Raw genomic sequence first — 22,372 nt, 5'->3', positions numbered from 1 at the left:
TACAAACTCATTGGGCTACGCACATGCCGATCCAAGTTGTTACCCCTCCCTCTTATCCCATTTGCGGTACTTTCTTAAATGTTTTACATGACTCAGCGGCGTTCTCTTTTTTCTGACCCTGGAACCCAATTTCAGCATTTCAAGACATGCAAATTTAACATGTAGAACTGGTCTATGCTGCAACTTATTGAAAATACATAGGGCAGACCTGCGTGTCAGTAAACGTGTGCCTAAAAACGTGCGCAGAGGAGATTATGCAAAAATATTGATTTTTCATACTAGCAAGATTTAAGAGCGAAAGGTTTATTTTATTCAAAGAAACGGTACAACGGTTCAACTGTTTTAAGCATTATCTTGTGTTAAATACTGGTTCATTTTGAGTACTGTATTTATGTCCATCATACACCACTTCCTTTACATAGACGATTCTCTCAAGATGATTTATGATTACTTTTAGATGTGGCGCTGAGGTCCCTGATGTTTTAGTTGCGATTGTATTACAGATAATACGGTACGACCATGCTCTTCATCCGGAACTGCTCTTCCTATTTGTCAGTGAAAACGGAAGAGGCGGGGATAGTGAGCTGTGCGGCTGCATGAGGAAAGTCAATATGGACAGTCGATTGAAGGTGAGTGAATCTTAAGCGTCCGTGATAGTAAGTGCAGTGGCCCCAAGGTGATATTTTGGTTTTAGAAACTCTACATGATATTGCAAGAATATGTAATGATTATGATGATGGTGGCGATTTTTTGCGTTTTTGATGTGAACATCCAGTATAAGAGAATTATGTATTTTGTGTAGGTTCTGCGACTCTTCAAGTTACTGCACAGAACAAGGCAGAACGTATTCCGAGATGATTCAAGAGCCTTAGGAGGTACGGTTTATCTGAATTTAAATTAACAATACCAATAAATCCAAATAATGTCAGATAGCAATTCTTTACGACTTAGTCACTTGCAGATGTATTTATCTCATTCTTAATGCCATCCCACTGTGTTGGATTACAAATTATGTCTTATCGGTTTGTAAAGTGAATATTTTAATCAAAATTTGCACTTCTGGGACTTGCACTGCTAACCTTGCTCTTGTTCAGCTTCTGGGAGAAATAAATTAAATGTTTGTAATTAAATATTAATAAAAAAGGTAAAATATGTTGATTACACGTTCAATCATTGTGAATAAACCTCCGTGAGTTCACAGAATTACAGTATTATGACAAGTCACAGTTCGTTTGTGTACAGACAAGGCTGTACTCTGTAATACACCTGGCTGTGTCTGTAATGTTGCTCCTTCAGCAAGTCAATTTAAAAAAGTAAGTTAAAAAAAACAAAACTCAACCATGGGACTTTCAAAACATTTCAGAGAGAAAGTTTTAGAAAGGAACAGATCAGTGTAAGGGTATAAAAAATGAAATGATAGCAGCTTTAGTGTGAGTAATGGTAGCATTATGTTAAGGGGTTGCTTCTCATTGCCATGACTGGGTGGGTAAATGGATGGAGAAAGTGAATGTGCTTGAGTGGCCGAATCAAAGTCTTGACTGTGGCAGGAACTGCTGTCTGTTTCAGCCCCAACAACAAAATGGGACATTGTTGAAAGGGGGTGAATTCTTCTACACTTTTACAAAGTACTGTATGCCTGTAGCTCACAGCAAAAGACATAATGGGAGCGATTAGCTTGATTCCAGTAGTTGCCTTTTCCTCAGTGATGGTGGTAAAGTGAAGTGGGCTATACTGTATATGGACTATAATTAGTTCCTTTTCTTTAAAGCTGCCAGACAGAAGATAAATGAAGAATTCAAGAAGAATAGAAATGAAACTTCTGTGGAAAAAATAAATGAGGTACTAATAAGTTGCCCATTCCCAAAATAAAGAACAAAGCAAAGTATTTGTTGCGTGCCATAGTTCATCAAGCTACTGGAGCTTGTAGATGTGTAAGCTGTAGGTGATCATGTTAATCACTACAGCACCGCTGTCGTACCCACAGTTAAGGGAGACCAGTTTGTAAGTTCCAGTTTCAAAAGATTCAAGTTACATTTAATGTATATTAATGAATCTCTGCGTTTTTATCATTTGAGCAGAGGTAATTTTGAGAGGTAAACACACATTAGGAGATAACTTCCTATGAAAATATATACTTTTTAAACAGGAATAATAATAATAAGTGTTTTGTTCATATAAGTTAGATTTGATCAGCCACACAAGTGTAACCATTTGTAATATATATATATAATACCAGCAGCCATATCACCCTGCAGCTCACAACTGGCGCAGAAAGCTAAGCCACTGAAGCTAAGCAGGTGTGAGTCTGGTCAGTACCTGGATGGGAGACCTCCTGGGAAAAACGTGCAAAAACATTCAATGATGGCAGGCTCCATAACTAAGATGCAGCAGGAGTCTTCAGCTGTTCAGTTTAGAAATGTCAATCTCAGATGCTTCCTTTTCTTGTAGTCACAAAGTTTCCCAAGAAGCCTCTTGAAAGATGAGATGTGTTTCTTCCCAGAGAAGCATGAAATCCTTTCAAGTACCTTTGAAATAATGTTTCCTAAAATGGTCTAAATAAGTTAACTTCGATTTTCTTTAATTTAATTACCTTGCCCCCTGCCCCCCACAACAAAATATTTTTTACCATGAAACTACATGGGAAACAAGCATTACAGTTGCTAGACAGACATAGATGTTGTTCTCTGTTTCCAGATCTGATGTTTCTAAGTTGGCTTAATTGTAATGTACTGTAATGTCTAGGTTTATGGATGAAAAATAACTATGGCCATGGAAAATGTAATTTTTTCTGCCGTATTGTAAGAAAAAAAATGTCTATACTGTACTATGTAAGATGAAGTGTTACCTGTGAAACCCCAGTTCAAGAATTTCACATTTAAAAGCTGACTTTTATTAAATTCAAACATCACCCTGCTACTCACAACTGGTAATCCACTGAAGCTAAGCAGGTGTGAGGATGGTCAGTACCTGGGTGGGAGACCTCCTGGGAAAATCTAAGGTTGCTTCTGGAAGAGGTGTTAGTGGGGCCAGCAGGGGATGCTCACTCTGCGGTCCATGTGGATCCAAATGCCCCAGTATAGTGACGGGGACACTATATTGTATACAGGCGCTGTCCTGTGGGTGAGATGTAAAACTGAGGTCCTGACTCTCTGTAGTCATTAAAAATCCAGGGCAGATTTTTAAAAGAATAGGGGTGTAACCCCGGCGTCCTGGCCAAATTTCCCATTGGCCCTTACCAATCATGGCCTCCTAATAATCCCCATCTATGAATTGGCTTCATTACTCTGCTCTCCTCCCCACTGAGAGCTGATGTGTGGTGAGCGGTCTGGCACACTATGGCTGTCGTCGCATCATCCAGGTGGATGCTGCACATTGGTGGTAGTGGAGTCCCCATTACCTGTAAAGCACTTTGAGTGGAGTGTCCAGAATAGCACTATATAAGTGTGAGCAATTATTATTATTAATGTACCATACATAATGAAACTATCTTTTAATTCTTCATAATTGTGTTAACATTAACATCTGACATTTTTAGATGATCAAACTGGGTTCGGACGTTGAAATTGTTCTTCGCCAAACAGTAATCCAAGGTGTTCATGTAGATGATAACAAAATATGTAAGTAAAATGTATTTCTGAAATCATACATTCTGTATATTTATGGATCTCTGCGTTTTTATCTTTTGAGCAGAGGTAATTTTGAAAAGTAAACACACATTAGGAGATAACTTCCTAAAAAAATATATACTTTTTAAACAGGAATAATAATAATAAGTGTTTTGATCATATAAGTTAGATTTCATCAGCCACACAAGTGTAACCATTTGTAATATTTTTATAAATTATATTAATATTTATTTTTATAATATTTTTGGCATTACTCATGATGCTTGAAAATCATTTATGAAACATTGAAAAGTTTCAATACAGCTGTTAACATGGAGCTATTTAGTTCCACCTAAGGGATTGGACAGAACTAAATAAAGAATATTGTAATTAAATAAATTATCCTAAGGGATAATTTCAGCAAAGTTTATACATTGGTTATGTCTGAAAGGCATGGAGTTGATAAATGTACATTAATGCTTTCTGATATAAATATAAAACCATGTTTTTCAGCAGGTCTTTAACAGTGAGTGTATATACATGGAGAGAAAGCAAAATTTAGAAATCTTTTTCATAGTTTTCAGTGACATCAGTGAGATCTTGATTTTCTCAGTAGACATCAATACTTCCTGCTGACTGTGGTCAATGTTCACAATGGTTTTAGCATTTTATCTACTCTTATTCTAGAACAAAATACAAATAACAGTTAACATGCAAAATGCCACAGCCCATATGGTTTATAGGTTTTTTGTTGTGTGGGATTTGCATTTTATGTGGATCGGCTTTAGAAAAATGTAGTGAGTGCTAACCTTGATTTTGTGCTGAATCCTTCTGTGGTTGTTCACGTTCTGCAAGTTCTCCACTAGATGTCAGTGTTCTTATTTGCTATAAAGGCTCAGATCGTTTCACACAGAATTTTATGTATTATGAATAAAAATTGTAATCTGACAATTTCAATATAGACTCTTGTTTTTGAAGAAAAATACTAATTTTGCTCTGTTTCCTTCGAGTAGTGCTACGGCCCAGGGAAGACCATCTTCTGGAAAATGTACCTTATTGTGACAACCCCATAAAGAAAGCATAGTTTTGTTTTTGCCGTTTTGGTTAAGATATCTCCATGGTGATTTCCTTATTTTAATGGGTTTACACATTATACATTCTAAAACAACAACTAGAATGTGGGGTGGTCACCGCTGGAGGGTTTGCTGCCAATCTCTGGTGATGCCTGAAGAATGGCTCCTGTCCTCATGGACATTACAAGGAAGAGTTCCTTTTTGAAAGAACATCAGAAAAGTTCCAAAGGAAATGAGACCATCCAGCCCATCTAGATCTTTTGGAGCAGTGGTTCAGTGTTGCTATAGAAACTGTCAGGAAGATGCAGTGCATTTTCAGTGTGACTTGTATACAGAATAAACAACTCTAAAAAATAATTGCACAAAACATTTATAAATTGTAATTACAATTTTACTGTTTTTCTTAAAGGTTGCTACCAGAGGTAAAGTGATCTGAATAAATACGTTCATATTCTAATGTCTCTTTTCTCTTTGTGTCCCTTTTTTTGTGAAAGCTTGTATTAAAACATCGATAAGGAAGATAGTGACAAATTGTATGTTTAAGATTCTTGCACAAAAAAACTATACATGAATTGTTACAAGTAAAATTTTGAAATGTTATTAATACATTTGAAGTTCTTTATTTCCCTGCTGGTAGATAAATATTATCTACCAGCTGGTAGATAAATATTATCAAACAGTAGTTTGTCACTTTCCTGGGTGTGAATCTGTCTCTGTTCATATGTTTACCTGTTCTCCCCATGTCTGCGTGGGTTTTCGTGTTACTCTGTGGAGCATAGTTCAAAGGTAGGGTTTCTAGTTGACCTGGCATCTCTAAATCCCCATGTGTATGTGATCCCTGTGTCTCGCTGGCAGGTCAGCTGCTCACTACAACCTAAGAAGAAAGCATAATTCGCTGAAAATGGGTGAAGTCGATTAAAATTGTAAATGATTGCATCCATAAATCATGTTAAAATAGAACATTGCAAATTGTTAATTCTTTCTAAGCCATGATTAAGTATATAAAGATGCAAAACTTAAGATAACTTATCTTCTTTAAAGACATAGGTGTTGCTCAAGAAAGCATTATCATTGTATAGTGTATGTGCATGCAGTTCCACTCTAAAGTTTGGAAAGCACTGTTTTACTAAAGTATTTCCATTCCTGTCTCCTCCATGATGAAACACTACATACCGTAAGTTAAGAGTGTGATTTTGTCCTCCTTTCACTTGGAAAATTGTCATTGATAATGGATATGCAATACCTGATGTATTAACATAGAGTACTAATAGATTAAATATTTTGGTTTCTCTAGACAAACATCTCTTACTCATCTAGTTTAGGTGGGTAGCTGCGTCAGCATGCGTAGGCTGCAAAGGAACACGCAATAGGTTTACTCCATGCTGAAAAGAGAAGAAAGAAAACGCAACGTTTCGACCATAGAGCCTTCTTCAGGTGTGTAACCCCGACTGCATATCTGATGTCCATGGCTGAAATGTTGTGTTTTCCTCTCTTTTCAGCATGGAATAAACCTATCTCCTACTAATTACAACTAAGTAAACAATTAAAAGTGCTGTCTTTCCCAAAATATTAACTGCTACAAATGTGCAAGATCAAATAAGGGAAAAACCTCTCCACAGTTCAGTTTTCCTGCTGTGAGGAGGATAAGCTATTTAACTGCTGTCAGTTACTGCTGTATTTAGGGGACTGTTTCCTTCCCAATGTCTTAAAACACTTCTCACATTAAAGAGGAGACATTGATGAAGAGAGCGAAAATAAATTGAATCCAACCAAGGACCAGTGTGAAAAACAGCCCCTAATACTTTTTTTCCCAGCTGTCTTATTTTCCCAAAAATACAGTAACAAGAAAATGCAAGGCAATAAAAGTAATTTTTAGGAGAAACCGAAATATGTAATCTTATGTTCATATATGCTTCACTGTCACAGCTTGTCTAATCAAAGGAAAAATGCTGTATAACATAAAAAACCTATATGTGCACACAACCTATATATAGTTTGCATACAAGGAAACTATTTTATATACGTATTTTATTTCAATTATTTTCATCTCATAGAGCAGGATGTCCCTTATATGGTATTGTTGTACACTGGATAAAGAAATACAAAAATAATATAAGACATTCTGCATTTGATCAATCAACTTACAGTACAGTGCCTATTTCAGTGGCCACTGAAGAGCTAATGCCTTGGGCCCAGTAAGTGTTATTCTATCTGCTTAAAACCGTACAGACCTTTTGATGCAATATGAAACAAAATGGGACATATGTGAGCCCAGTGGTATCTACACGTTTGGCCTTGTGCATGACTCTGAAAAATAGCACAGACACAGAGCAGATTGATATTAGAACCATGGACATATAAGCATTTCAAGAAAACTGGACACTGTTAGTACTAAATGAGGAAACGTGTATTTTAAAATGTCAGGGTACTGTAAACAAATGTTCAAATTGTTTGATTGCAATTTTAAAATATTACATATTCAGATGTACTTGGTTTCAAATGACATTTTCATTTAATAATTAATACTACTAGTTAAAATATGAAGTTCACTATTAAAAAGATCAGGTCCAACACATACTGTAGGTTAATGCTTTTCCTTGCAGCAAATCCTAGTTTTCATTACCATGTAATTTCTAAGAGCTCAGAAACACATTTTAACAGGGTGAAAGCCTGCATAAGCTCACGAGTTCTGTTAAAAAGATTTTTTTGAAGAAATCTACTTCAGAAGGATATAAGAGTCAGCATCATATGCATTTAATTAACTGCAGTATCTGATTATCTTTCATCAGGTCTTTTAATACAGTTTCCGTAGATATCTAGTTTGAGTCATCTTTCAGAAATGCTGTTTGGATCATTTGCCACATGTTATGGAGTTACTCTCAAGACTCTCTAATCTTTACTGCAGGTCTTCCTTTGACAGATTTATTCAGTGTTATAAAAAAACATTAAAACCCCTTGTAAAATACTCTGAATACCCACTTGTGTAAAATTTGTTCCATTAGTTTGCTCCAAATACAGTTTAAGAACAAAGCTCATATATTTTGAATGTAATATTATGCAAAAACATATGTGCATTTAAAGTTTCATTACTACAGTATGTCTCCAATTTTGTGTTTTACTGTATAGTTCAATTATAGATTTCTTATTCAGTAACAGATTAAAGCATCTTACTACTTAATGGGTGTGGAAATCAGCAGTCTACTTTCCTTTTTGTAACACCTATATTAAAGTATTATATGGTATGTTGGAAGAAGGCCAAAGTTTCTGTTCAACTGTGCAAAGGTTATCTTTTCATTTCATGGTTATTGTCCATCCATCACAGCTGGTTGGCACGAGTGCCATAAAATCCAGGCAGTGGCTAAGAATAACTCATGATCACTTTTCCCACATTCCACTTTGAAGTTCCTCCTTTGAGATTTTCAGTTTGAAGAGCAGGGCAATGCCAATTTAATTAACTTCACATTGACTTCATTATCAATATCATTCAGCCTTTCCTTTTTGATGAGTTTTTCTTTATGCACGAGCTGAGGCAAACTGTTTACGTGCATCATTGGACATAAAATCTTTAGCATCAATTAGTAGAAGCCTTAAACATCAGTCATTTCAGCAAAAAGTAGAAAACATCAGTTGTTACTGTTACACTGGCTTTCAGTCTTGGTATTTTATTACAGTTTTTATTCACTCAGTTAAGCATTTTGATTAAAATCTGTTCAGAATTCACATAAAGCCCTTCAGCTTTGTGCAACTTGTCCAATCTATTAATTGCAAGCTGCATACTGTAGGCTGCAATTGTACTGTAATTGTCCAGAATAAATGTAAATAAAAATATATGAAGAAGATAAAAGTTAATAATTAAATAGATAACTGAAATGGCCCCTTGCCTGTCTTGTTAGCAACAGTGTCTCACAAATTATTTATTGTTTTAAAGAGCACTTTCAAGAGACAGAACAGAAATCTAAGATTTCAGTAGGGTAGGAGGACATACAATATTAGGAGAATAGACAGTGTTTTAATTTTTATCAACAGGCACAGCCCACCTGGATGATATACAATAAACTTACACCTACTGCAAATCTACTTTCAGATTCCTAATTTGAATAACAATTATTTCATTATATTTATTTTTTCATATTTTGGTACAATTTGCCATATTATCTAGTTCCTGTTAATATCCACCCAAAAACATTGTGTTCATCTGAATGGGAGAAAATGGGGTAGGGAACAATACATCAGTGGAAAATACTTCTGTATGCACTGCTTATTGGCTACACTTTCACATCTCAACAAAATCTGTTAAGAGAAGTATTTAAAAAATAATAAGTAATAGGTTTATATAGGTTGGGTAGCTGCATCAGCATGCGTAGGCTGCAAAGGAACAAGTAATAGGTTTATTCCATGCTGAAAAAAAGAAAAAAAAAGAGAACACAACGTTTTGGCCGTGGAGCCTGGTGAAGAAGGCTCCACGGCCGAAACGTTGTGTTCTCTTTTTTCTTTTCTTTTTTTCAGCATGGAATAAACCTATTACTTGTTCCTTTGCAGCCTACGCATGCTGATGCAGCTACCCACCTGAAGTACTTTAAAAAATAATGTTTCGTTTATGAATTGTTAAATGTTTATGAAACTACAGTTCAGAGGAAGAAAACTGCACACAAAACAGAAAATAGCACCTAAAATAAAAGTAATAGTAGAACAAAATTGATTTTGTCTGCTTCTTTGGAGATACATGAGATAGAATAATTATCAATCAAAATGAGTTGTGCTACTCTAGGCATATAGCCCATTATGTTTCAATTAATAGTAGTGGTGTTATTTGCAGACTATCAAAGTGGTGTTGTTTGTAGAAAATGATTCCAATTTATTTCCATAGTCATTTTGAATTTGTTCCTAGACCCTAGTTGATTTATTGAACTTTCTTTACAGTCAGCAAATGTACAGCTACAGCATTTTATTCAGCCCTGCCTTCTGCTGTAGAAGGAGATATACAATACACTGATTAATTTGTGTAGTGTTTTTTTAAACTGAAATTATCATCATAGTACTTTACCTGTGAGTAATAAGTATTGAGAAGGCATTTTGTCTCCAATAATAATAATAAGATCCTTTATTTTAAATTATATGCAGCATAGAGATGTTTTGATAGCATTTCCAGTATTCAGCCAAAATAAATTTCAAGAAAACCATAGTCTGTACTTTACTTTAAACAACCTTTTAAAGTACTGTTAATGTTTGGAAGTAATTGAAGCAGGTCCATCATCTAAAATGTTCTCCAAACATAAGGTTTTGTCGAAGCCTATATATATTAAATAATTATTTTATTTTATTAAGTAGATTGATGTATATTATCTTACAAAATTTTATTTTCTGTTGCCAAGTATTTTAGTCTTGATTATATACTATTCTGCAGATTGAACCATGTTAAAATAAAATGTTGAAAATAAAATAATAATAATAATAATAATAGCTTATACTTATATAGCGCTTTTCTGGACACTCAACTCAAAGCGCTTTACAGGTAATGGGGACTCTCCTCTACCACCACCAATGTGCAGCATCCACCTGCATGATGCAACGGCAGCCATAGTGTGCCAGAAACGCTCACTACACATCAGCTATCAGTGGGGAGTAGAGCAGAGTAATGAAGCCAATTCATAGATGGGGATTATTAGGAGACCATGATTGGTAAGGGCCAATGGGAAATTTGGCCAGGACTCCGGGGTTACACCCCTACTCTTTTCAAAAAACACCCTGGGATTTTTAATGACCACAGTGAGTCAGGACCTCGGTTATACATCTCATCCAAAGGACGGCACCTGTTTACAGTATAGTGTCCCGTTGCTATACTGGGGCATTAGGACCCACATAGACCGCAGGGTGAGCACCCCCTGCTGGCCCCACTAACACCTCTTCCAGCAGCAACCTTAGTTTTTCCCAGGAGGTCTCCCATCCAGGTACTGACCAGGCTCACACCTGCTTAGCTTCAGGAGGTTACCAGTTGTGAGTTGCAGGGTGATGTTTGAATTTTATAAAAGTTGACTTTTAAATGTGAAATTCTTGAAATGGGGTTTCACAGGTAACACTTCATCTTACAGTATAGACACATTTTTCTTTTTTTACATTTTACTTTTTCTATTTTCTTACAATACGGCAGACAAAATTACATTTTCCATGGCCATAGTTATTTTTCATCCATAAACCTAGTTACAGTACATTACAATTAAGCCAATTTGGAAACATCAGAGTTGGAAACAGAGAACAACATGTATGTCTGTCTAGCAACTGTAATGCTTGTTTCCCATGTAGTTTCATGGTAAAAATATTTTGTTGTGGGGGGTAGGGGGCAAGGTAATTAAATTAAAGAAAATCGAAGTTAACTTATTTAGACCATTTTAGGAAACATTATTTCCAAGGTACTTGAAAGGATTTCATGCTTCTCTGGGAAGAAACACATCTCATCTTTCAAGAGGCTTCTTGGAAAACTTTGTGACTACAAGAAAAGGAAGCATCTGAGATTGACATTTCTAAACCGAACAGCTGAAGACTCATGCTGCATCTTAGTTATGGAGCCTGCCATCATTGAATGTTTTTGCAAAAATCCAGTCAAATCAAATTTGAAGTATCCTGGAGACAAGGGAATTCAGAGAAACAGTGATTTAATAATACATGAGAATACAATTACTGTCCACGATCTACTTGCAGTTTAGACAACTGAATAATATAATTCCTTTAAAGTAAAAAACAGTACACAATTGTTTTCAAAATTGTCTCCCTGTCAGAGCATTCTAAATGATTATCAGGAAGTATGCTCTACGTTAATTTTAAATGTCTTCTTCAATGCTGTTACATAACCCTGCAGAAGCTCATACAAACTAAGATTTAATTTTAAATATTTAAAAATTAAAGTATGCTGTGGTGTTTCAACTGTTTCTCTTGACATCTAATAACTTTTAACATTGAGATTTACTCTCTATTAAAACCACAAAGGTATTTAGTTGATTTTTTGTGCTGAAGACTTGGTACTCCATGGAATGTTTTACTAAATGATGTACTGTTTTATGAAATGAGTAGTATAAGTTCCTTTCCACTGTTCCACTGTGGTCATTGAATAGCTGAGAGATGCATACAGCTGAACTGTTTTCAAGTCCGTATATTAATGCAATGTAAATTGATCACCAATGACTTACAGTACACTTCTTATAAAAGATATTTCTCATTTAAATGTGAAAAAAAAACATTCATACAGAAAATTTTAACAATAGGCGATTGCATGTGTATGTTATATTAACAGTACAATATGTGTAAAATGGCAAGGTGCTGCATTATGTGTCAAACTGAAAATTTCATTCCATAATGGACGTTTAATGGAATGGAAAATTAGATTAAGTTTTAATCAGAATTTTAAAAACTTTTCTGCAAACCCTGCTTTAACCGTGAACCCATTTTATTACAGACTTTCTAAAAACTGATGTCCCGGTTTTAATACGTATTTTACTCTGTGATATCACAATTAAATAAACAGCCTTGAATTAGCAGGAACTCTTGCCAGTTTGCTGCGTATGCTATGACATGTGCATTCCTGAAATCAATGACAATTAAATTAATTAATGACAAAACAAGATGGTTCCTCTGAGCATTGTGCCTAATAATGCACCCAGGAGTGACAGTATACATGATGATCTACGCTCTTCTCATGTCCTATTGCTCTCATTGTTTCCCTTAGCTTTGAAGAGTCCCCTAAATGTATCACTGTTATGTATTTGGTAACAATATAATGCATTTATATATGTACAAACTAAAGAATATTTAATTTGGGATTAAACTATCTTCAATTCATTAGAATAAAATAAATCACCCCTCCCTCCACTTCTCTATATTACATGATGTTGATATACTTGTTATAGTTGATATACTGTACCTCATGTTCTCTTAAACTGTACTGTACATTAAACAAGAGGACATTGTTGTTGTTGTTGTTTTTCAGTAGAAATCAGAACATTAAAACCACAAACAACGTGATATTTTTTTTGTGGAGTGCCACATAGATATGTGCTAGGTAGGACGTTTTCTCGAATTTCTCTCAGTGATCTTGACTGACTTGCTTCTTAACTTGGAGGTAAAACAAATATCGAGGACGAGTGAAGGTGGTTTCAGAGCATACTGTATACAGTAAAAACAGTACACACACAAAAGAAACTTACTGGCAGTGGCATATTCATGGGGGAGGGGGGTTTGAGAAAGTATTGTAGGCACACAGTAAGAATGTGTTTCAAATACTGTGTAAGTAATATACATACAGTATACAGTACAGTAAGTATGTCAGAAAGCGATTATCTTGAAGAAGAAACATATCAGGAGAAAGAGCATAACAAAGGGGTGTATTCTAATTAAAAGTCTGTGTAATTGTAGAATAAGGTTAGGGACATTCTTTCTTCAGAAAAAGAAAACACTTTATAACAGTTTGTTAGTGAAATTTCCTTCGAATTTGGGTTCGGGAACAATCTGCTAACTAGACACAGGGATTGGATTTGTAGACCACGAGTGTGAGTCTATGTCGGATTGAACACGTTTTTAGTGTTTTTATGTACACGTATGTATGTTTACATGTCTGTCGTCTTATTGTACCTTCCTATTTGCCACTTTGGCAGTGTTAATCATGCTGTTGTTCTATCAATATAATTGTTTTGTAGTTACTAGGTGTTTTTTTCTACTCTGCTTTTGTGCGATAGCTTCGTCGGTGTCAGTAGGATCGAAGTACTTTTGTTCCAAAAACATTAAAAAAATATTACATTTGTGACAGTTGTTTTCAGATTTTATTTTAAACACAATTCAATTAATATTCAAAAACTGGAGAAACATAAAAGTGCTTAAAAAATCTTTATTTAACCACAGAAATCAGAGGGGACAAGTCACTTAAACTCTCTTCCTTAAATTTCCTTAAAGCTATACTGTTTGTATCACTAAGTGTTAGACCACCGCGTCCATCAAACTTTGCCATTCCAAGTGTTCATTAAAACAAAACTCATGAACCACTGCGAGGATACGTTCCGCTTTGCAAAGTCACTAGTACGAGCCAAGAATGTCCTTTTTTGCTCCACGCTAAACTCATTGAGTGTGAGGCGAAATTGAGGATCCTCTTTTATGGGGCAAGCAAATAACTCAGTAGAGGTGGAGGAATTCACCCGCCAAGGGAGGCGCTGTGCTCTCTTTTTCTCCGCGCCTGTGTCCGTGACTATGTGGGAGTGTCCGTATGCGAGAAGTCCCCTCCTTTCAGATACTGATTTCTCCTGATTCAAACCCATAGAAACGGCAGCGGCAGCGTTTCAGTCTTCTGTAGCACCGCGAGTCGCCATCTTCAGCGACCTCTGCTTCTCTCTCACCTCTTACGTTTTCTATGCACACACACAAGTCATATTGGGGAATCAGAGCACGTCCACTGACGGACAGCCGGTTTTGTTATACCGCTGAAATCAGATTCTCCGCATTGTGGAGGCGAGGACTGCAACGGGTTATCGGAAGACAAGAGAATATTGGTAAGACAGCAGTTTTATTTAATTATTTACATTAACAGATGAATGATGTGGTTTATTGCCCGGGGACCGATAATTCATTACGTTAATGGACTTTTTTCATTTAATTTTTTGCTTGTTGAGTTCTGTTGCTCGCTTTGTGTAGGGTGTGGGTACAATAAGATTGAAAATATATTCTGAAGAAGATGGAAAAAATAAAAAGAGCAGATTAAATGAAAATTTCCTCCAGGAGGGCTGACATTGTCTAGATACTGTATTGTAGTGTTGTAACTGATTTATTCGTCCATTCATTCGTTCCATTTAATATAATTCGATATATAATTGTTTTTGTATTAGGATACTACCTACACATAATGAATATGGGATTCTCTTACTACCCAGGTCCTCTCAGTTATTTGAGCACTAGAAACAAAATGTCAATCCACCCTGTTTGCAGTGTGATCGCCTAAGGGGTTTGACGTAGTGTGGGAATCCTTCTCCCCGTTGTGAAGCGGAATTGTGCCAATGTGGTGCGTGAAACTGGGTAGAGTTTTTTTTTCCCCGCAAGGGTCCATTGTACTATCCTTAAAGACGCTTTGAGGGTAAATGGTGTTTCAAAAGCTTTCCGTTTATTTTCAAATTTATAGTAATTTGTATTCGGTCAAATACGTCTGGGTGCGTAAATGCTGGCAGCTCCAACTGCAAAACTCAGCCATTCACCCGCGGACCTGGTCTGCAGAGATAAGCTCGAATATAAAACAGGATTACTTCCTACTCGCAGTATGTTCACGACGTTGTCACCATTTACATCAGGACATTTGTCTAATCCGATTGATTAGAAATTCCAGATACAAATGCTAGAAGAACAGATTGCAACTCATTCACTTAACTGGGTTTCGCGTGTTCCTGGAGGGCGGTTGGTGCCTCAAGTTTTGAGTGTCTGTGATGTAGTGATTTTTTTACACGTTCTGTAGTGCAGTTGTTTGTTTGTTTTCTGTATCAGCTAACAGCAACTTCATTGTTACTTTGCTGGTCGATATATCAATTTATAGGCCGTGCAGTCCATTGGGGGGAATGTCGGTATTCGAGCAGTGATTGCCACACGTTTCTATTGGTTCCTGCTAGCTCTGTTGCTTTCTTTCTTCGGGGGAAAAACATGTAGATTAGATTATCAATGTTTTCATGCTCGTTCGTCAAAAATACTGTACACTAAGATCTGCCTTTAGAGCCTGTCAGATTTTGGGTTCGTTACTCTGTTTTGTTTCCAGTGTTTGAGGTGGCTACAAATCAGGTCAATTGTGATTTTTTTAAGGGAAGTTAAAACATTACTAACGCAATTAAATAGCACATAGGTGAGCTTTCTGTTTTTTAACTAAGGCACATATTTGATACAAAGATTTTTTGGGGTATTTTTCCCAGGTTACATATAATTGCTGTGTATACCAAAACGTGGTGAATGCTTATTAGGGGAACCCTACTCCACTGTCTACACTACCCCAAATAGCAATGAATGAAACCTGGAGTTAAGTTATGGGCTACTGAGAAGCTTCAGGTTACAAGTTGGTAATAGATGTCCTACTAATAGTATGCTTCCCCATGGGGTGAGGATCGCTTTTCTTAAGAAGCTAACTCCACTCCATTTGTCTACAGTGCAAAGGTGGACTGTAATGTGCAGTACATGCTAATTTCTAGTGAGCAGGAACAGCGCTGAGACCAGAGTGGACTGTGATGCACAAATGATTATAGTGTATAGTCTGCATGCATTGGCACTGAATGGTTTTCCTGTTGTGGTTGTTTCCCAATGAAGACTGAAATGTTCTGTTGTTCAGCATTCTATACACCGAGTCAGTATACAATAATAAAATATTTCATACCAGTAATTTTGCATCAGCCTGCTTTCCCTCTGAATAAGTTTAACTTTCCAAGTCTTAGAGGTCAAGTGTAAATGTATAGCTTAAGGATAAGTACAGTGCTCTTTAAAATATATGAATCAAGAACTTGAAAACATGTTGTGTTTGATGTCATCCACTGTGAATTGAGTTTCTCATTGTCCCTTGTGCCATACATTATAAAAAGCTAATTTTTATGTTAAATATCAAAAGAGACATGGTAAGTCTTTTTCACGGAAGTCTGGAAGCTTCACAGATCTTTGTGTATGTGCATCTTTGTACACATTTGTATCCGGCTGCATATATGGGCAGTATTTTGTAAGTATTTAGCTACTTTACTTTTAACAGGATTAAATTTTGGAGAAGATAAACTTTCTTTTTTTTTGTATTCAGTTATAAAGATGCAAAAGGCAAAAACCTTCATGGTTAAAAAAGATGTCATAATGTACTGCAGTTGTAAGGAGAATCTTTAAATAGCCCTGTATACAGTAAATAAAGTCTGGAGAGAACACATTTCATGACAGCTTCATTTTAACTTTGAAAACTCACAGGCATAAAAAGACAGACAACTTGCTTTTGGAAGTCGATATCATCAAAACACACTTTCATTTTTGACATGGCGACAAAAGGGATTTTTTTTATTTAAAAAAATAAGAATAGCTCAGGGAGGCTAAAACTGTGGGCAAAGCTCAGTTTTTGCAGCAAGTGCTAGAAATAGGAATCAGGCTGGCCCGAGCATGTCTACCTTATCCTGAAACAATCTTGTTAAGCTAAATATCAAATATGGAGTCTTTCCAATTGGTTAAAGAGGGGTCAGATACAGTGCCCTGTAAAAGGAAAGAAAAAAAGCTCATTGTTTTAAAATGCAGGACAGGCACTAAGGTAATCTTCTTATTGGCTAACATCACTTAGATTGTGTAAATGTATTGCTTGTAGATATTTCACATTTAGAAATTATTATATTCAGTGTGGCTATATGTGTTCTATGAAAAAAAGACCATTAAAAATATTTGAATACTTATCCAGCTACAGTATGTCAGAGTCTTTATTGTCACGTGAATGTACTGGAACCCTGTGCTCAGTATAGGATAATTAGTGAAAATGATAATGACCCTTCATTGTTTTATTAACAGTGAAGTCTGTTGTCCTAAATGTTCATCATTAGAGTGGCATGGTGGCACTGTGGTTAGCATAATGGGGGACTTGGGATCAGTTCTGGCCCTTTGCTGCTATCTGTGTGAAATTTGTATGTTCTCCTTGTGTTTGCAAGGGTTTCCTCCAGGTGCTCTGGTTTCCTGTCACAGTCCAAAGATGTACTGGTACGTTAATTGGCTTCTGGAAAAATTGCCCCTGGTGTGTGTATGTGTGTGTGATGGATGGGTGTTCTGTCCAGGCTGTATCCTGCTTTGAGCCTGTTGCTTGCCGGGATAGGCTTTGGCTCTCCTGCGACCCTGAATTGGATGAAGCGGTAAGAAAATGGATAGATATTCATCATTAATCTGTTACAGTATCTTGATTTATGGAATAATAAGGGTAGGATGTGATCTGTCAACAATTCTATTTCATGTTGCAGTAAATTCCTGCCTGACTCACTGGCTTTATCTCTAAATCCTTCTGTTTTGAGAAAGTGCTTTATCCTTGGTGGGCCAGTGCCCAAACTGACAGCCACAGGACACAGTAAACACTAGTCCATAACAGCACAAATGCACACAGGGTCATTTTAGAGATGCCTACTAACCTGGGCATGTCAAATAGAAACAGTGCATGCTAATCATGAAGGGTGAAACATCTGCTCACAGCTTTGTTTTAAGGCACCTCTGCACTGTTTCCTTGATTTAAAAACTATAGTATTGCCTGGACATGTGGAGGTATTCACGTAGTACTGAAAACATGGGACTGGATAGTTTTTCATTGAATGTTTGTCTTTTTTTGTGTGTTATTGCAATGTGTATTATTTGCTGTCAGCTTAAGTATTGTTTCATGTTCACATGAAAAAAAATGTACTGTAAGATTGTACTTGTTGTTTTTTTCCCCCCAGGAGAGAAAGAGGTTGTCTTTCATTTCCTCTTAATTAAATGGTACACAAGTCCTGTTCTTTTCAGGGCCGCATTCCCATAGGCTTTTCAGACATCTTTTAAATGTAGGCTCCATGCTGTAGAAACCTCATGTCTTTGTATCTGTAAATAGTTAAAAAATAAGGAATAAATACTGTGAGAAGATATACTGCCATTGAGAGCTCGGCCACAGTCTACAGCCTTAAACTGAAGATTGCGATGGGTAAATATTTAAGAGTCCAACCATTTACTCTGATTCTGCATTAGGGTTTTTTATGTTTTACTTGGCTCAAACTCTTTTCTGACTCATAGTGTAATAAAACCTGCTTTTTGTTGAGCTTAGAACAGAATCGCTGAGAAGGCTGAGAATGTGAGACCCTGCACTACTAAGGCCGAAAGCGGTAAGCATGCCCTAACTATTGTAGGTCGTCTGTCATTGCTGAAGATCTCAGAGAGTACCATTTAGTTGAATAATTCTTTTGAATATTTTATGTTCAGTCTTTTTGGCAGCACAGTGATGCAGTGCTTAGCATTGCTGCCTCGCAGCGCTGGAACCCTGGGTTCATTTCCAGGCCCTTAGGATTCTGTCTGTGCAGAGTTTGTACGTTCTCCCCATGTAAGAGTGGGTTTCTTTTGGCTGCTTCAGTTTCCTCCCACTGTTTAAAAACATACTGATAGGTTGATTGGCTTCAGGGAGAAATTAGTCTTGTGTAAGTACGTACTGCCCTACGGTGGACTGGCATCCCATCCAGGATGTACCCTGCCTTGTGCCCGTTGTTTGCTGGGACAGGTACCAGCTCCCCCGCCAACCTGAAATGGAAGATGCGGTTAGAGAATGCATGGATGGGTGCTAGACCTTTTCACCACTGTTTCATCTTTTTTTGTCAAGTTTGAGATTGTTAGTTTATTCACACGGTCTTCCCCCGCAGGTCTGATTTAGTACGATCCTTTTGTTTGTGACTTCCACTAATGGGAAATGGTGAGAAATTATTAAATCGATTCTTAAAGTACTGCAGTGGTCTGATACAAGGGTGTATCCTGCCTTGCACACCTTGCTTACAAAGATAGGCTCCAGTGTCCTTGTGGCCCTGAATTTGATAAAGCTGTTAGAAAATGGATGGATGGATTCTTAAAGTGGTCCTGTAGATTTAGGATTTTTTTGTCATAAACTGTGTCACATTCAGGTTAATGCTTTTCTTTTTTTGAATGGCATTGTTCAAAGACTATGATATTCTGTTTGTTTTCTTTGGAAACAACATCTTTTAAATGACAGATCCTGGAGATAGTAAGGGGAAGTCAATCTTACCAGTGGTTTATTAGCTTGTAATGTCTGTGACTTTCACAGCAGTGAGGCCTTTTGACCTCATTAGGAGGGAAGATTAGGAAACAGCCACTACTCTTCCTTCAGGACTAGTCTACATTTGGTTTAACCCTTCTCTCTTGGAGTCTCTACTACAATAGACTTGGCACATTTGCAAAGGCAGTTTATTTTCCATAGAAGTTACTGAACTGTAAAAATGGAAAGAAAAGGCTTAGAGTTCATCTTAAAATATGCACAATTTAAGGTATAGCAGCCATAGCAAATAGGGATAGGTTATGTGATGTACAGGGGCAGTCAGAACAAGTCAGAACTTTCATTTAAAATATGCAATAATCCATCAAATGAAAAGTAACATTTACAGTATAGCAAAGATATGCGTAATAAAGTTTTATGAGTTATGCTTTTTTACAAGTGTGGAATACACATTAATTCCGAATAGTGTGTGATATTTCACAGCTGCTCAATTTTGTATACAGTTAATATAAGCACAGTTCCATAAAATGTTAGCTTATGAAAGAATGGTAGTGATCTGATCTGGTCTATAGAATTACTGTAGATGTAACAGTAATATATATTAAAACAGGAATTATTACAAAGGTTTGCAGTAGTTGAATAGGAAAAAGGATAGACATTTGGTAATGTTTCTTCACTCACAGAGATTTGTGCAGAACAAAACAATGAAGGCAGTTCCCAGCAATACAGTTTTGATATAGGAAATCATATAACCATGGTGGATGATTTACCAGTAGACGTGGGTAATGACCTTGTTAAATTATTATTTTTTTAATATGAAGTGGTTTGAGAATAGAATTTTCTTATTTGTATAAATCACAAAGAACAAGACTACATAGCTACAGATTTCAGCTGTGACAAAATGCTTAGTAACATGGCTTATTTTGACAATAATAACTCCAGTGACGTATATAGGCCAATTCTAAATATGTCCCCTGAAGGAGAATTGTGAAGAAGGCTTTATTCAATCCAGATCTGCCTCGGTTAAATCACAGAGCTGTTCATCATTGATGTGGTTTATATTCATCTGTACCTTTTATCCTGCATGGCTCCTGCCCTTGGTTGTCAAGCTTTAGTGTTTTATTTTTTGCACATTATTCAGTATAACGCGCATATTGGTTGAGCTGCTTAGCACTTTAACCCTTTGGAGTGCCGGGATCTTCATGTTAGATTTTTATCTGCACGGCAGTCTTCTGTACCAAAAAAGCAAATTATTTGCACGCTTGGCGAACATTTGGGACGTTTTACAGTACTGCAACTTATTGTTTCCAAATACTCAATCTCAGGTCTTATACAACCAGCCTGCGTATTTTATGTTTTGTGATCAACAGTTGTGGGAAACATCTTTTCACGTTAATGTCGTTGATCCAAAATTTGCATTTCTTGTGTAACTGCTGCCTTTGGACATTTTTTCTAAGAGAGTTTGCTAAAGGCAGTAACCTAGAATTCAATGAGGAAACATTTCAGTGTTGTTTTGCAACCAGATATGAATGAGCTTGTTTGTTAACAGATAATGTGATTTTGTTGAAAGACGACTTGTGTTCAGGCCATTGATGGGATAGACTTATGACTGATGCATCTGATGAAGTAGGTCAGCTAATAAGTGAATACTATTTAAAATCAGTTTAAAAAAGATTCACAGGAGGAATGATAGAAGAGTTTTCACTGATTTTAGTCTATAGTGTTTACCTCTGTTAAGCGAACCTAATTGTAGGTAGACTTGTCCCATGAAGGTTTAAGACAACAGCAAGCTTGGAAAAGTGCATTATTGTGTATCTCATCTATTCTTGAGGAACCATTAGACTGGGACAGGTTGACAGGATTCCAAGTGCATTCCTTAAACACTGCACACATGTCTTTTTTTCAACTGGATCTCATCTCCTGTGTCCCGGGTTACATAATTAACCTATTTTATTTAGTGCCAGAATTTAATGTATGTACAGTATATGCTAATAAAAATCTATCGTGAGAAACAATCTACAGCAAACCCCTTTGCACACTGTCTTTTGTCACATCAGAGCAGCATGTGTTATAAATTAGGTCTGATAACATTCTTACTACCCCTCAATAACCAGTAATGATTTAAAGTGGTGCCTTATGTGCCAGTGAATGATCTCCTAGCAGTGAAACTAAAGCCTGCTGTATTATGATATTGCAACCCACTTACAAATAAATTCACTGCAGTATTCTTATCCTGCTATCATTTTGTACCGTGGCATAGCAGGAACAGAAATCAAATTTAAATAAGGTTTGGAGTTTCAAAACAAGTAAAGCTCTAACCATGCAGCCCACACGACTGAAACATTAATCGCTACTGATGTCAAGGAGCTTTGAAGTGCTGAAAGGGCTACAGTTCTGTACTGCAGAAAAGAGATTGATTTGTAATAAGTGTTGCTCAATCAGCCTGCTAGAGATACGTGTTTACAGAGAGCAGCTACAGAAATTGGATGTGCACAGCATGCATTGATAGCATCCAACAACACAAGTCGTAATGCAGTGCCCTGTTTACAATTACAATTACAGAAAGCCCTTATTAATAGGACCTGCTGCAAGACTATCTGTTGCTCAACATTTAGGTAAAAATCAATGCAGTGTTTCTACAAGTGGTGGACATGGGAATGGGGAACATGTGCCTCTTACTGTACGTTTATAATAACCAGCATTCAATCAGTGTCAATGTAAAGATGTGGTTTTTCGATAGTATGTACAAAACAGTTAAGTGACTTAAATTCCAGTTATATCTCCCTCATAATTGCACTTAACATGCCTACTCATTTTAAATGTTGATAGGAGATGAGATTGATAAAATCAATGTAGCTCCAGTTAGCCTACACCCTGATACTTGAGCAAAACCATATCCATAGCAACGCAACATGAATCATAGGATTACTAACTCAAGAATGGCAATGTCGTCA

At 36.5% G+C, this 22,372-nt stretch overlaps 2 protein-coding genes across 2 annotated transcripts in view; both read left to right on the top strand.

Annotated features, from left to right (window-relative positions):
• Positions 1–533: 533 nt before the first annotated feature.
• On the top strand, positions 534–5,139 carry lyrm7 (LYR motif containing 7). Its single transcript, XM_006626923.3, has 5 exons — positions 534–629; positions 803–875; positions 1,769–1,839; positions 3,536–3,617; positions 4,619–5,139. Exons 1-5 carry the CDS (start codon positions 597–599, stop codon positions 4,687–4,689), a joined length of 330 nt encoding a protein of 109 aa, XP_006626986.2. The 5' UTR covers positions 534–596; the 3' UTR covers positions 4,690–5,139.
• An 8,795-nt stretch (positions 5,140–13,934) lies between these two features.
• cdc42se2 (CDC42 small effector 2) overlaps positions 13,935–22,372 on the top strand; it is a 61,095-nt gene continuing 52,657 nt past the window's right edge. The window contains exon 1 of the mRNA XM_006626831.3: positions 13,935–14,205. The gene's annotated coding sequence lies outside the window, so the exon portion shown is untranslated. The remainder of the gene's footprint in view (positions 14,206–22,372) is intronic.

The sequence above is a fragment of the Lepisosteus oculatus genome, chromosome 3 (genome assembly GCF_040954835.1).
Source record: "Lepisosteus oculatus isolate fLepOcu1 chromosome 3, fLepOcu1.hap2, whole genome shotgun sequence".
Lineage (NCBI taxonomy): Eukaryota > Metazoa > Chordata > Actinopteri > Semionotiformes > Lepisosteidae > Lepisosteus > Lepisosteus oculatus.
The sequence above is the reverse complement of the archived record's forward strand: the minus strand, read 5'-3'. Positions and strand labels throughout refer to the sequence as shown.